The sequence below is a fragment of the Gastrolobium bilobum genome, unplaced genomic scaffold, assembly GCF_033153095.1.
Source record: "Gastrolobium bilobum isolate Gb01-03AN ecotype WA unplaced genomic scaffold, APGP_CSIRO_Gbil_v1 utg2182, whole genome shotgun sequence".
Classification (NCBI taxonomy): Eukaryota; Viridiplantae; Streptophyta; class Magnoliopsida; order Fabales; family Fabaceae; genus Gastrolobium; species Gastrolobium bilobum.
The window spans coordinates 335,241-352,388 of NW_026899651.1; the positions used below are offsets into that span (position 1 = coordinate 335,241).

Sequence of the window (17,148 nt, forward strand, 5' to 3'; positions counted from 1 at the left end):
TTATGTAATCCTAATAATTAATTTCAGCAACACAAAGATAATGGACGAAGCTACTTCAATATATAAATTAAATTGCTTTTTGAGTTCTTCACAGAAAGTTTTAGTCTCTCAACTTCAATTCTTTCAACACAAATTAATTAACATGCGATATGGATCGACCTCTACTGTTTGATTTTCCGGTTAAAATATATCATTGATGAGTTTAATTTTTTATTTTTTTAAAGGAGATCATCCAAAGAAGAATTTTCGATTCATCTAATATATGAATGAACTATATATGTCTATGTTTGATTGACAAGCACAGGTGTCTTTGTCCTTTGTCAGTTTCTCAAATGCGCACATGTTAGTGCCCCATTGTGGGCTTGTCCTTTCTAGTTCTTTACTTTGATATGTTGTTTGTGGAGGCTCCTCATGCCTGCTTGAGCATGTATTACTCATGGCTTCATTGAAGAATTAATCCAGACCTTTCACATCAAACATGTCTATGGTGTATTCTTATTCTTCCCAAGCTATTCTCCGGCCCAATAAAGAATATTTCATGATCCTAATTATGCAGAGAAACCGGACACCTTTTTTTTTGTTTCTTCTCTTTATCTTTCAATTTTGCTGTTCCTCCTATATTTGAAAAGTCATGCTGTGAAAACTAAAAACTATATGCCAGGTTCTATTCAGAGGACATGTACAATGGAAAGTTTTATGTGCCATCGTTTCTTTTCCTGTTACACACAAATTGCATTAGGGTAGCTTTGAGAGCTAGTTGAAGAGCATCTGATGTTCAAATTTTAAAAAGTTATGATTGTCCTTGATTTGGAAAAAAAATTGTATGTGTATCGAATGTACCCAATTAGGTATATATTTTTTTCAAAAAACAAAAAATTAATGTTGCAGAATTTTTTTTTTCAAAAAAAATAAAAAATTTACCAAAAGTAAAAAATTGAAATACCTATTGAGTACTCTTGTAGTACCAAAATTTTACTCCTTGATTTGATCCAAGGAGTGAAGATAAAGGTCCACGTTCATATATATAAGAGAGTGGGGTAATAGTCTTATAATTATTAGAATCGTACAAGAGTTGTTGTCACAGTTGGAAGGGCCTCCTCAGCAATCTGCCTTTTGAGCATCAGATTGGACCCACTGTATATTAAAATTAGCGGCTATCTCTGCCCTAAATAGTTTAATCGAAGTATTCGGCCAAAAAGCAAGTCTCTCTTATCATACTTAATTTTGGTGAAGATCATTTTACATTATCGGTGTAAATATATATGTTTGTTAAAACTCAATTCTAATTTTTTAGTCATGTGGATAAAAATAAGTACAAGACTTATTATAATATTCGTATAAGAATAATCTACTCTATATAGAGCTAGCTGAGCTTATTCTTTTATCCAATTTTTTTTTTTTTTTGGAAGAAGACCTTTCTATGGATAGGTGAGCCATCAATTCTTAGGGTTGTACGGCTAGTGTGAGGACAAGCATTCCCTCATTAAGTTCCCATTTTAAGTTTTGTCCGGTTCTGAATCAGAGGGACGGTATATTTTACTAATTATTATACCTCCAAAAGAAACAGATGATCTTTTTTTGTGTAAACAGATGATCATAATATTACTTATTTTACTTATTATAATTCCCCGTGATTATTTATGGTCTTATTTTCCAGCTAGTGCTTTACACCTAACAGCCATTTATAAATCTACATGCTAGGGTTAGGGTTGTTCACCAAACACAGACTGCGTCTATATACACTGCTAGCGCTATATCTACAGTTATCATCATCTACAGTTACCTATATCCGAAATCCTGGGTTTGTTGTGGATGAAATGAAGAACTGAACTGAACCTAAATTTAGTGCCATAGGGTTCTGCAAACATGAAAAAGAAGCAGGTGGTGGTTGTGAAAAGAGATGGTTGCAACACTTCATCTTCAGCGTTGAGAAATATTAGATATGGGGAGTGCCAGAAGAATCATGCAGCTAACAGTGGAGGTTATGCTGTGGATGGATGCAGAGAGTTCATGGCTAGCGCAGAGGAGGGAACAAGTGGTGCGCTTATGTGTGCGGCTTGTGGTTGCCACAGGAACTTTCACAAAAGGGAAGTGCAGATTGCAAACTGAGGTACCCTCAACCTAGCTCTGATCGTAATTGGTTCCTAAAATGAAAAAGAAAAAAAAAAGAAACACGAGAAATATTATATATATTGCAGAATTTGTGTATTGAATTTACTGATTGAACTTTTCTTCCCATCTTTCTTCCTTTGGGTTCTTGCAAGCTTTGATTGCCAATAGAGAGACATTGATTCTGGTAGATCAAAATTTTAATGTTCCGGATTTCTGTTCTTCGAATATTGTTCAAATTGTTCTCTTTTCTTATTCTCATAATTCCATTCTCTTTTCTCCTCTTTCTTCTTTGTAAACGAAATGAGCTGTACGGATTCGAACTTGGTTGTAATGAGCTTTTGATTCTGATTTAAAACTTTGGGTTAATTGTTTGTGATGTTAAAAGATAACTTTATTTCCGTACGTGAAAAAACGTGAGACTCATATTTTCTTTTGCTCTCTTTTATCTTCATACAAGTCATAAGAGCCCATATATTTTTATGTACGTGAGATTGAGCTAAACCGATTAGGCTCCTTTATCATTTTGTAACCATTTTGACATTCACCCAATAGCAAGGGTGGATCTCAGACAATAAATTAGGAGGAACTAAGGGTACATATATAATCCAAGGATTAATTAATTAATCGTATGAGTAACTCGATCATGAGTCGGAAACTACGTATTGCTTTTTAGTTGATTATTGATATAATATTACAATCTTTATAATCAAGTGATTGATAATTTAACACCATCCATAATTTTTTTTAAATAAAGTTAAATTTCAATAATAATAAAAACAAACTTATACATTAGCCACACACTTCGTGCTCAAAGGACCCATCGCTTTTGGAAAACTTGAGTTTCTAACTAAAAGAAGTGGTGCGTCAAGCTTTTCATTACATATGACTTTGTGTAAATCTTAAGTAAACTTTCCGATTTTAATTTTAATTGTACAGCTTATATATTTTGAGTTGGGAAGAGGTACAAAAGCTTTCTTCTATTGGTTGCTTTATTGTACTTAATGAGTGAACTGTCGAATTTTTTAGTTGTCTGATTGATGAATTATGTACCATACCTTATATGTACTGTCAAATTCGGTCAATCTTGACATAGAATGACCGAAGAACTTCTACTGATCATGTAAACTGTTTCTGTCTATAGCTAGTTTGCCCATTTACGAATCCTGGTATAGCTCTCGATATAGACAAGAGTCTAATTGATCACGCATCGATAGTATACAAAAATGTATACTAATATTTATTAATATTTTAACTCATTATTTAGGATTTATTGCTGCAAGGAGCTTATTAATTAGCTGGTCTAACCATTTTAAGTATAACTCTTTATGTTCAATTCTTTCCATGCTTCTTACCCCGTTCCCGAGAGAGACAGCTAGTTAGATTAATTTGGCAGTTAAGAGGCATAGAAAATTGAGGAAAGAATGTTGAAAGACTTCTCTATCCCGACAGAGTTTAAAATGTTTATGGAACGTCAATTAATACATCATTTTAGCTTATTAATTAGTGGTAAGATTGATCTTTTGGAAAGCTCTAAGTCGTGATTTCAGAATTTTAAAAGCTCTAATTAGATTGACCATGTCATGTATTTTTTCACATCCATTTCCATTATAGATTCTGCTGAGAAAGCTAAAAGATTTGTTTCTACATACTCTTTGTTCCCATGTTCTTATAACAAGAAAACAGTTTATAAGGTTATACTTTACGAAGGTAAGTAATTACATTTGCAATATTAATTATAACTCTTTAAGGCCCAGTTATATCCAATCATGTGCCATGCGTGTGTGTGTGTGTATAAGTTGACTAAAGGTTAATCTACAGATTAAGATTTTATGTTCTTGTGGAGATTTGACCATCTTCTTTGTGGGTGGTGAGTGAAATTGATCATAAAACGTTAGGAAATTATTACAATAAAGATGGAAAACCAAAAAAAGCAAAAACCGTTTATATCTTTAATAAATTTGAAGTGGCAGCTGCACTTTCTATCTTTTGCTTGTGATGTATGGGCTGTTCAGTTGTTTATTGTGTTGGTAATGAAAGGAGGATATATATGCTTCTTGTCTTGAATAAGCCTAATTTATCACCTTGTTTAAACTGGCACTCTCTCGGTCTCTCTGCCCCCAAGGTCCGTAGATTTTGTTGTTCAACTATCTGACTTGCAATCAGCAGGGAAAATTAATAATAAGCAAAGAAGAAAATATATGGAATTGGTTAATAAGAACTGCAGGGAAAAATCATGTAAATATATAAATATTCTTAATAATTATCACTTCATGACTTCATGTCATAGAACTATCTAAAACTCATACAAAAATGTCAATTGATTGTTAGAAGTGATTCTTGTTATGGGCCCAACAATTTGTTCTGTGTTTGCAGAACTAACTACTTGGGATTTAACATCCCAAACCATTGGTATTTATGTATATGTATTGTATTAAGTGCGGGTAAGGTGGATAAAGAGATAAAGTTGCGTAATTAATGACTAATAATTATAATTTTTGACTTTGTGATAAATTCGATCCTAACAATTCTAACATTTTGTTGGGAAGTATCTCAAAAGCCAAAAAAATACATTGATTTATTGCATCAGGTTCACGAGTTCATGATATTATTATAGGCGGACATCAAATAACTATATACATGCATGTGGTTGTTGACTAAAAATTGACTAAAGGCCAATAAAAACCACTCAATGAGATGTAGGGTACTGCTTTATTCAATAAGGGGTTTATCAAACTCATCTTATTAAATTTTAACTTGTTTATCACTCGAGCTACACCTTTACGAATATAAAATATGGGTTTTATAATTCTCATGTTGAAGGAGAATTAAAATCTCATGTTGGAGAGATGAAAAGCATATGGAACCCATGTATTAGAAAAAAGTATATGTAAGACCCATGTCAGCACGGAAATCGAAGGGTGTGTAAGAAAGTTGTAATTCTCATGTTAAACGAGAATTATAAAACCCATAAAATATTTAGGAAGAGTACTTTGAAATGACCATAATATATATTATTTTTAAAATAATGCTTTGAAGCAGACAGTTAGATGGCATACATAACCAAACACTTTGTGACAGTACATGCTTCGCATGGGTATTGTAGGGACCTTCAAGTGTGTAGAAGAGTGAGGATAAAATCATGCAGTGAGCCCATAATTAGACATAGATGGATGCATGGTTGGCCTTAAAATATATGTCTATGCTCTGTCTGGGTTAGATAGGAGTGCGCGCATGTCCTGGTTTGCCTTCTCATTCTCAATTTCCGTTGTTTATATGGCGAATATTCTTCAATAATGTAACGTAATTGTAATGATTCAATTCAACTCAAAAGTTTAAATTATTGGGTAAAGTTAATTAATGATTTTATATATCTATAACATACTTTTTTACAAGAGAGTTTATTGGACTTTGAAAGGTGAATGATGTATCATGCATAGTCTATTTGTGCTAACAAATTTCATAAAAAAAAAAAGCAGACAAAGATTGAACTCAGGATATCGAGGCTCTGATATCATTTAAATTACCAATTCAATCTAAAAATTTAAAATATTGAATAAGATTATATTAATAATTTTATATATCTCTAGCACTGACAAAAAAAAACATATAAAACCCTTTGGTGGTGTCACTATCATGCTTTACCTTGCATCTCCACCATATTTTTTAAAATATATATTTACATTATAGAATAAAATGACAACCACAAGTGATTGGGTAGAGTCATAGCTGCTGCTTCTTCTTTTCTTTTTTTCACTTTACGTGAGGACTCTCAATCTGCCATTTAGTACAAATTAAGCAAATGTGAAAGAAGGTAAGCAAGAAGCTTTATCTATGGGAACTGGGATTTATATAGGACCTACATTGAAGATGTCTCTTTCAATACTTGCTCTGTATAATCCATTTTTGTTTGATTCCCCCACTCGGTTGCCGCTGTACGCAGATGCCGTTATGTTAATAAATAATAATGGGAAAAATTATTCTCATGTCACATGAGGTAAGTTTTCTTCCTACACACCCTTCGATAACCGTGCAATATTTTTCTTTTCTTTCTTTTTTATTTTTTAGATAGTGGACCCCACCACTATGTATCTACAACATAAAATTTCTTCTCTCATGCAACATGAGACTAAATAAGCCCAATAATAATACTAACAAATAGCCAAGTGGCACTCACTGCAGGGTTTTAAAATCCAATTAGTCTATAGCTAAAAATGGAGAGAAACTTCACTACGACGTAGTATGCTATTGGGTACTCATTTTTTTCAATTTTGGATAAATTATTTCCATTCTACTCATCTTTTTTATTTTTATTCCCGTGTAAGTTTCCAAAAACTTTCTTTTCTTGGACAGATGTACCGTACATCGGATGTATGGAAGATTTTTCCCTATAAATGGCAAACTTAACCAAATTAATAATAGTAGTTTAGATTGTATGTGAGAGCAGAGCAGGTGGAGTGAGAATATATGTTCGATTCTCCTCAGCATTATCTTTGGAAGAAATTTAAAGTATTAATCCTGAATTCACCTCAAACAAAATTGACTCATATAAAAAAATACTCCTGGTTTATAAAAAAAAATGGCAAACTTACATAAATAACTCATGCCATGCAGAAGCACTGCAGCACCGATAAAAAATCATTTCATACAAAAAAAAAAGTGAGTTGTTTAATCAGGTTATATTAATAGTTTTCTGGGTAATATTTTTCTCCTTTCACATACAATTAATTTTCCTACACACACACATAAAAGTGGGCCCATCAATTCTTTTATTTTTTTATTTTAAAAATAGTGGTCTTCACAATTGATTGTTTCTATGACATGATCTAAAAATTTTCCTACAACATAATACTTGTTTTTTGTATATATATTATATTTCTACAAATATGTTTTCTAGTATAAGAAAGAGTCTATTAGACTTAAAGAATGGACAATACATAAAGTTCTTATTACTTATATTAAGAAACTCTTTAATATTTAATTATTTATATCGCATAAGTCGTTTTGCTTTAAAAGTAAAATTACATTAATAATTTTATATTATTTCCTCTCACGGCTGATATTATGATTAGGTGCCTCTTAAGCCTTAACAATATTGATTTCTTTCTTCCCAAACACAGGATATTCAGAAAATGATGATTCATATGATTGGTTGGAAAGATCTCATGAGGAAACAAATACTTTGTCGCTTACCAAACCAAACTATTTAAGGCAATAGTGTTTCACACGGACACAGTTATTAACAGATTGACGGAATTTTCATGATAATTGTTTCGTATACAGCTCACCTTATTTTTGCGTGGTGTATGTACGGTAATGTTTCTATGTATGTAGCTAAACTTAGAGACGGCAAAAACGAGCGAATTCGTCGAGTTTGCTCGTAAACCGTCAAAATGAGTCGGATTGGGTTGGTATAAAAGAGTTATCAACTCGACCCGATTCAACCCTGACAAAAACTAGCCATCTTGCGGGCGAGCTCGCGGGTTGATTTTTTTTTTTTTAATTAAAAATACTAATATCAAAACTGCCCTAAGTTGTAACGCTACGCATAGTTTATCGTTTTCAGTAGTCACTTTCTTTCCTCGTTTTCATTTTTTTGTCCAACCCTAAATTCTTCTCAGTTTATCTACTCTTTTACTAAATCAAAGTGAATGAACTCAAAGGTAAAGGTAAAGTGAAACTATTCTCCTTCTTTCTCTTTCTCTCAACGCATTTCTGCAAATTTTGTGCTTTGTATCAGATCTGTTTTCAGATTTCATGTTATAGCTCTCAGGTTTACAGATATGTATCAGATCGGTTCTTCAAATTATATTGTTTATTTATTTATTTATTATTATTGTTAATTTTGATGATTCAAAGTTGGTACTTTTGCTTTAACTGACCCTCGCACTCCGGATTAGTCCCATAGCCGGCTCAAAGAGTCGAAGCTTGTGGGGATACCGGAGAGAGCCAACTCGCCTCAAAGAAGTAATTAGGGTTAGGTAACTCCAAAAAAAAAAAAAAATTGATACTTTGGATTTGTGATTGTTTGATGTTGACTACGGAAGTCATGAAGTACGGTATTGTTACTTTGTGATTTGTGATTGTTTCGACTAGCTGTAATGCATTGAGCCATTATGTTATCTGTTATCGGTGCACCACTTCTTCTAGCAGAGGATAATTTGCTGCAAGGAGCGAGCCAATTTGGTATCCAAGGGATCCAAAATTGATGTAATTCTAGCCTGTGCTTAAAAGACAGCAACTCTAAATGATTCAAATGCTAGGTTCAATTTTATTCAAATATGTTATGCTATATGATATGTTCTGGATTCTTATAGCTATATCAGCATTATCCATTAGGCAAAAGCTTTGCCGGTGTTGATAATTTTATGCAGTGTTGAAGAATAAATAAGACTAACTCCACATCAACCAATTTTTTTGAGCCGACCCGCGAGCCAACCTTAACCCGACTCGGGTCGGGCTAAGTTGAGTTTTCTGTCTTGTTTTTTTTTCGGACCAACTCTAATCCAATTCATTTTTTTCGAGTTGAATACGGGTTGAGCCGGGTTAAGCCGTTTTGCCAACCCTAGCTAAAGTTACTCAAGTCAGCAATTTTGGACGCATGCTCTTCTCAACTTTGAGTCTCTGATGACTCGGTAATTAAGATCGAATCGTAATAGCAGACTCAAGTCTCAAATTTAAAAAGTAATTCGTACCCAAAAAGCACAGCAAATTTATTAAAATGGTTGGTTTCCGCGTTCTAATTAATAACTAGGAAAAAATTGTTTGCTAGTGGCTAATGATATGACTCCGCCAATGGTGGACCTGTGTATGTTTTAGTGTGTTCAAGTGCACACATAAATTTTTTGGAGAAAAATAAAATAAAAAATATTTTGGGTTATAAGTAAAAATTACAGGATCCAATTTAATTTCTTAAAAAAAATGGACTCGTGATCACGTTAAAATCTAAAATAGACTATTGTTTGTCCTTTTGAAGGATTAATGTGGATCTTTTTGAATTTCAGAGGACCATAATTTTGATTAACTGGGTCTATTTTTGAATTTTGAGTGATCACGAGTAGACTTTTTTCCCCTAAGAGATTAAATTGAGGCCCGTAATTTTTGTCCAGGACCCAAAATGTTCTATTGTAACAGTTTAGTTGACTCGTGATTACTTTTTTATATTAAGTTAAAGTTTTATATATATATATTCTTTTGTATTTTAATATATTTAAAATTTTCTTTTAATTTTTTTCTTTATTCTTTTATTCTAAGTATGCAGACATTAAAAAGAATTACTAGGTCCGCTATTGCGGCTCCAGCATATATATGATTTTAAGCAAAAAAGAAAAAGAATCTTATCAATTTTGTATAAAAAAGGGCTGTAATTGCTTTTAAATTGATAAATCTCAATCAGAGATCGTATCACTGATTTTCTTACAATTTTGTAGGAAAACAAGACAAAAAGAAGCTCGAATCAATAGTACAATCTGAAGCCCGCGCTACTGGCGCGGGTGTGGCGCTAATAGCGCCAGAAGAAATCTTCCATCCAGGACCTCCACGTTGTTGGCGTGGCACTCACGATAACAGCGCCAGCCATTCAAAACTCCCACACTACTAGCGCGAGCTTACAATTTTCTGAACAAATCTCCCACCACTTGCGCGAAAATGACGCTAGTAGCGCGAGAGGCACGTGGAGATTTTAAAACATATCTCAGGCTGTATTAGAAGAGGATTGGAATCAAGATACACAAGGAAGATTGATCAAGATTTCTAAACAAGGCGCAAAGTCTATAAATAGATACTAAAACCTCACAGGAAATCATCTTTGGCTGGAGAGAATTGTGAGGATCAGAGAATTGAGAGAATTCTTGGAGACTCGCGCTGGAGATCAGAATTCCACCAGAGTTGAAGACTGAAGACCATTGAGCTTCCCTCTTCTTCTTCTTCTTTATTGCTTTTATGAACAATTTTTATTATTTGAATTTGTTTAAGTCAGACATGAATATGTCTGGCTAATTTTTTTTTTTTGTAGTTGGGATCACGGATCCGATGTGAATTCTTTATATTTTCTGTATTGTTTTTATAATTTATTTAATTTGTTTGTTTTATTCTGTCTGTGTTAATTTTTTCATATCCTGATTATAATTGGACACTCTAATTATAAGACTTTGAGGGTTAGTGCTCACAATAGATATATTGGAGTTTTAATCTGAACAAGGGTAGAATAACAATTTGTGCATGACCTAGACATAGGCTTACATATATTTGCAGACTTTTAATTCATTTGCTTAATGCTCAATTCAAGAAGGATTACTAGGACACTAGGATTCTAATTAGGTTAAAGGATTGAAATCACTAAGACATTGATGTTCAACTAATTTATAGGAAAACAATGAATTGTCTGAGCAAACCAATTAGTTAATTATATAATACAATATAGGAATATAAAGGAGGATCAGAGGTGAACTGCATCTTGGCTACAGTTTTTATTCTTGATTTTAAACTCAATTCTTATTAGCTTTTTAAGTAATTTCTTTTATTGTCATCTTTATTTGATTTTTAATTAAATATTGATTACCTTTGAAAACACTTTTTGAATTTGTCTAACTTAGATAAAAACGATGAAAATATTGCTTGAATTTAGTCCTCGTGGGAACGATACTTTTACTTAATCACTTTATTACTTATACGACTGGTATACTTGCCGTGTTCGCAACAGCTAACTATGCTACTTTACTTGGTTTCCCTTGTCTGTAAACATTTTGGTATGAAGAAAATCTTTATCGTAATTAAAAAATACATTTTATTTCATATCAGTAAATATACATTATCTTAATTATAATACTAAAATATAGATAAATTAATAAAAACTCTTATGATCATCATTTAAATGGTATTGAACAAGAAAAACAGCGCGAGAATATTTCCCTTAACACAAGACCTTTGGCTCTTTGATCAAATAGATGATTTTACCCTTTTATAATTTTTCTAGAGGACTATTCAATTTTTGATATTTACCAACGGGGTGGTTTAGTACTGCAGGAGGGGTCCAGCTGGTTTGAGTCCTACACCCCCTGCCATGCAGGACAATATTTTTTTTTCCAGGTGAGTTTTGCGAGCCCCTGAAGAACTCACACAGTATGCCAAGTGGCACAATCACAACCTTTCATTCATCCCTCGTTTTGTAAAGAATCAATTTAACCCAAAAAGTTAAGTTATTAAGTGAATGCCTCTTTTAATGGTTTTATATAACTATAACACGCACACTCACAAGAGAGTACATTGAGCTTGAAAGGTGGATGGTGCATCAAGCCCGACCTACCATGTACTAAGAAATTCCACAAACAAAATGGGGGGCGACGAGGATCGAACCCGGGACACCGAGGTTCTGATATCATATAAAGAACAAATTCACAAAAAAAAATTGCATTCAATAAAATACTAAACACTACTCATTAACCATTAAGCATTATGTAAAATCTCTACATAGTATTAATTACATATACCTATGTTTGGATAATTAAAAAATTAATTTAAAAAATTATTACAACAATTCACTAATTTGTTAATTTAAAAGAAACTCTAAATATTAATCAACATATTTTTACCCCAATAAAATTATTACTATACACGAAAAATTTGTTGCAGGGATATATCACTCTATTTTACAGTAAAATTTTGTAATTTTGTTGCCATAAAAATAGTAATAAACGGGGAATAATTTTGCTGCAGTAAAAATAGTAATAAATAGGGGATAATTATTATGCATCTAAATAGTAATTTTATTATAGTAAAAATAGTAATTTTACAGTAAAATTTTTTTTTTTGGATATTTCAATCGGTTCATTGCTTCGCGACTAATTCAATTCAGGCAGGTTCCGAGATCAATGGTTTAAACTTCTCCCAAAGATGGTACTTTGGAGGACCGTATACATGCTCTCAGACTCACCTGCTCAGTTCTCTGGCGCTAACTGAGCTACCATCATTTGGTATTTTACAGTAATTTTGAAATTACTATTTTTACTACACAATAATAATTTTGTTGCAGTAAAAATATATTGTTTAATATTTATAGTTTTTTTTAAATTAATGAATTAGTGAATTGTTGTTATAATTTTTTAAATTAAACTTTTTGTTTGTTATCCCAACATAAGCATGTGTAATTAATAATATGTAGATATTTTACATAATGTTTAGTGTTAATAAGATGTATTTAGTATTTTGATGAATGGACGAGGAACGAAGAATAAATGAAAGACTGAGATTATGCCACTTGGCACACCGTGCGAGTTCATTTATATTTTCATATACTATATTTTGGTTAATAAAAGTTTTGACCTCTTTGCCACCGTTTTGCTCTCTTTTCATTTACACAGTTGTGTTTTTCTTTATGTAGTGGTTTCATATAAAGTAAATGAGTTTGCTCTAACTTAAAAGATTCATTTTTTGGGACAACTTGATTGCCGTCTTTTATTTTTATTTTTATTTTAAATGTAGTTAAAAGCATTGTTTTAGTTAAGACACTATTTTTTTTTAAATATTTCTTTTTAAACTACTTTTTATATCTGTTGGACCCGACCAATAGTACATCTTTTCAGTATTTCAAATGTTGTTAAATGTTAATATTTTAGTATGAATATATCTAAATGAGTTCCTACGAGATCAATAGATACAAAAAATACTAATATTATGTAAGATAAAAAATTAATTTTCGCCCTCCCTCCCCTCCTGGCTCCGCCACTGCTAAGGAGCTTGTTTTTGGTGAACCGAGAGTTTGTGCTCCCTTTCCAAAAATAAGAAGAAAAAAAGATTAATTGAGAGAGAATTTAAAAGGAACCCAAAGATATAAATGACAGAAAATATTTTTTTCTAATAAAAGACCATCAAATTCATCGAGATCCGGAACCATATTAAAAATGGGAAATATTATTCTTATGCAACATAAGATAACATCTTTTTCCTACACACCTATTGATTTCTGTGTAGTTTAATTTGTAATTTTTTATTTTTTATAAGTGAGTGAACCCCACCTATAATTGTGTCTATGGTAGGAGATAACACTCTCCTACAACATGAGATTACTAAATCCCATTAAAAATATCCCATGCTAAGACAACAAATGACAGGAGCTACTTGTTATATCGTACAATGGCTGCCCAATAGGCAGGCAACACATAAATTACGTCGTCATATCTGTTTGAAATTTTTTTTTGATGTCTTCCCAATAAATAAAGAGGGAGAATATACATATTATCCTTTTTTTTCATTACTAATTCACTATATCTCTAATTATCATTGAATCAATATTTTTTCTCAGACAAATTTATGAAGTAAAAAAAATAACTTTAATATTATAACTATGTACTCTAGTCCCAGAGTATATAGTTATAATGGAAGATAATATATGATAGTGAAAAAAATGATAGTATAAATATTTTATGGGTTTTATAATTCTCATTCAACATGAGAATTAAAATTTTCCTACACACTCTTCGATTTTCGTGCTGACATGGGTCCTACATATATTTTTTCTAACACATGGGTCCCACATACTTTTTATCTCTACAATATGAGAATTGAATTCTCATTCAACATGAGAAAATCAAACCTCATATTTTATCTCATAAATAAATTTTGAAGGTACATAACGTGTGGTTTGCACTATGCTCATCAAATTAATTTACAATATATAAATTTTGATGCGCAAAATATAAGAATAGTGACCAAAATATCACTGTTCACCAAGTTTTTTACCTAAATGCCACACGAACAGTGCTATTTTTTAATCTGCCACGGGAGCAAGTTCGCTACCTAGTGTAGCGAACTCGGTTTGCTGACGTGTCACGTTTCTAGTGGACACCAAATTCACTACACGGGGTAGCGAACTTCATATATATATTTAATATTTTTTTAACTTGGTACTTGTTATCCACTAGGAATGTGACACGTCAGCAAATTGAGTTCGCTACACCGGATAACGAACTTGACCCCGTGACAGATTGAGAAATAACATTGTTCGCGTGACATTTAAGTAAAAAACTTGATGAACAGTAACATTTTGGTCAGTGTTCCCAAAATATAGAGACATACGCGTAAGTTCACTTCGTCTATTTTGTGGCCAGTAAATTTTCAATATTCTCACGTTATCATTTGTTGTCCTTCTACGTTAATTTCCTTGTATTTCTCGTTTAAATGTCTTAATTCTCACCTTATTTTAATGCACAATATTTATAAATGTTTAATTTTATCTTAATTATTAAAAAAATAAAAAATTAATTAAATCATGAACTCCTATTTTTGTCCAAATAATGAGACTAAACGAATGTAGTAGTCAATATTTAATGAAAATAAATAAATATATTTTTCCTTTTTTAAATAAAATATTCAACTATTGTAACAAAAAAAAAAATCTCAGAAAAAAACTTAAATAGACGTACTCGCTAATGATTATATATTTTGCACACGATGCATTTACGTTTACCTGGCTTTTGCTTTTAAAAGTGCATATCGTGTATTGGTGGGTCCGTTTGAATTTAGCTGGATTTGATGAGTACGTCTATGTGTTGAAGCATTTATTTCTGAAATTTACACAATAATATTTGCAGAAATTGTCTCAATTTACACTTTCAGGTGATTAATTTAACTCACTAATTTTCTTCGTATCATCTGTTACTTATGAATTTTACAAAAAAAAAGAAAGATAACAAAACTGTAAAATAAGGCCTTTTTGAAACCCTAAGGGTAGCTCAACCAGTAAAGTTGAGCGTCTAGGGTTGCTTGATCCAGTGATAGATTTTTGAGAAGTAATTTTAAAATTCTTTAGGTTTAGAGGGAAAAGACTTTTTTCGACGGGAAATTAGTTTCATTCTTCCTCCGATAGCATAGTTCAGTGCACTTGTTATTTCAACGAGAAGGTAGCCCAGCTTTGGGGCCGTATTCCGAAAATAAGGTGGCCGGAAGAGGTTGAATGAGGATAGTTTCAAGTTTCTACAAAAAAATAAGATCTTTTGAATTCTATTTCCAAACATAATTTTTTTTTATAAACCCAATTTTTTTTTTAATTTTCAGGATAAAAAAAAATTGTTTGATAATGTCAGTTTTATAAAAATACCTTTTGGGATAGGATATTGTGACACACAAATAATGTTACGCACAATGTTACGACCACATCTTAATCGTTGATTTCCGCCAATCAACGGTTATCATTAAATGATAACCGTTGATTGGCAGAAATCAACGGTTAAGATGTGATCGTAACATTGTGCGTAACATTATTTATGTGTGACAATATCCTATCCCTTTTAGAAATTATATCTACTTTTTATTTAAGTTGATTCTATTTTGTATTTTATTTTTTACTTTAAAAAAATACAGAAAATATTCATTTCATTAATTATTTTATAAAACTATTTTTTTATTAAAAAAAACACATGGCAGAAGTTCCAACACAAAACTTTTGTATTCTTGATTACTCGCTACTTGAAGATTATTTATGTATTTATCAATTCACATTGCAGAAGTTCCGACACAATATAGATATAAGAAAGGAAATACATATATCATGTAACACGATAAGAAAACAATTTCCTGCCAAACAAACTTTGATAGTGCCCACCATAAATAAAATTAAAAAACAAAAAAAATGTTAGCACAATATTCGAATATGAATTATTTTCTGTCATGTTAGATGTATTTCCCATATAACAATGATAATTCATAGGGTTGCAGCCCATAAGCTACAGGCGTAGGTCTGAATCCAACAACCTACTTAGATCAGCCCAAAAATTGATCATAGCCTGAACCTTTTCTGCTGCAAAAAGTAAAAAAGTAACAGCAACTCAAGTCGGAATATATATATATATTTGAATGTAACGAGATTAGTTTTTAAATCTAAAGTAATTAATAATTATTTAAATTTTAAAATTAATTTGTATGATTTTTAATTTTTAAAGTGTATTTTCCAATTTATTATAGAAGTGTTGAAATTAGGTTCAGTTTCTCTACAATTCATTCGGGCTTATTCTTATACAATTCAAACTATTCATGGAGTATTAGAGATCAAAGTTTGGGTATTTGTCAACAAAGAATAATCAAATTTTCCTTATCTTTAACGATTAATGTTTCCTAGAACAAAATATTACAAATTCTAACATTCTTATTTTAAAATAAAAAATTAGAAATTTTATAAGATTGACTTAAAAAATTCAACTAATCATTGGAAATGATATTATAGTTCTTATGCTTAATACGCAACTAGTTGATTTTTTTAGAGAGTTTATAATTTTTATTAAAAAAATAAATTTGTTTGTACTATGAGTTAATTAATAAATAAACAATAACCAAATCATCAATTTCGATACAAAGAACTAGTCAAAATAAAAATTGTGTATAAATATAAGGAAAAATACTTATCCTTTTAAATGACATAATTTATGTCATTTCACTCTTATAAAGATATGAGATTCATCTTTTATTTTATTTGTGTGCACTTTTTCTCCTCTTTTATTTATCTCTTTCTCTCATTTAAAATGACACAACTTCACATCTTTTAAAATGACACGTACTTTTACATTAATATATGATATATTTGGTGATATAATTATAGCAACTGAAATATTGTATAGAAAGAGAGAAAATATGAATGATATAAAATTCTAATATGTAAAAAGGTCTATGGGTCATCTCGTAAGAGAGATTATAATAAAACATCAATATTAATCAATTCGTATATACATGAATATATTCCTAGAACAAGCAATTAAAGAATCTTGAGTTAATAAAAATTAAGGAAGTTGATTTTAAAAAAATAAATATAATCTTAATAGAGATGCTCTATTGTAAAATTCAGACCTAATCATTAATCGAGAAATGGAATAATGAAATACATAAATATCCAAGGTTCTATTAAAGACGAATTTTAATGATTTATTTGATGGCTCGACGAAATGAATCAATAACTAATGCATATTTTAAAGAGGCATTAATTAATCTTACATTACATCTTGAATTGACAAATAAAGAGTAAATATTCGTGCGCAAAAAATTTGGATTTTATTG

The 17,148-nt window shown here is 31.1% G+C and overlaps 1 protein-coding gene across 1 annotated transcript; it reads left to right on the forward strand.

Annotated features, from left to right (window-relative positions):
* The first annotated feature begins 1,514 nt into the window (after positions 1-1,514).
* Positions 1,515-2,443, forward strand: LOC133292274 (mini zinc finger protein 3-like). Its single transcript, XM_061490674.1, has 2 exons — positions 1,515-1,529; positions 1,702-2,443. Exon 2 carries the CDS (start codon positions 1,867-1,869, stop codon positions 2,107-2,109), a length of 243 nt encoding a protein of 80 aa, XP_061346658.1. The 5' UTR covers positions 1,515-1,529; positions 1,702-1,866; the 3' UTR covers positions 2,110-2,443.
* The last annotated feature ends 14,705 nt before the right edge of the window (positions 2,444-17,148 follow it).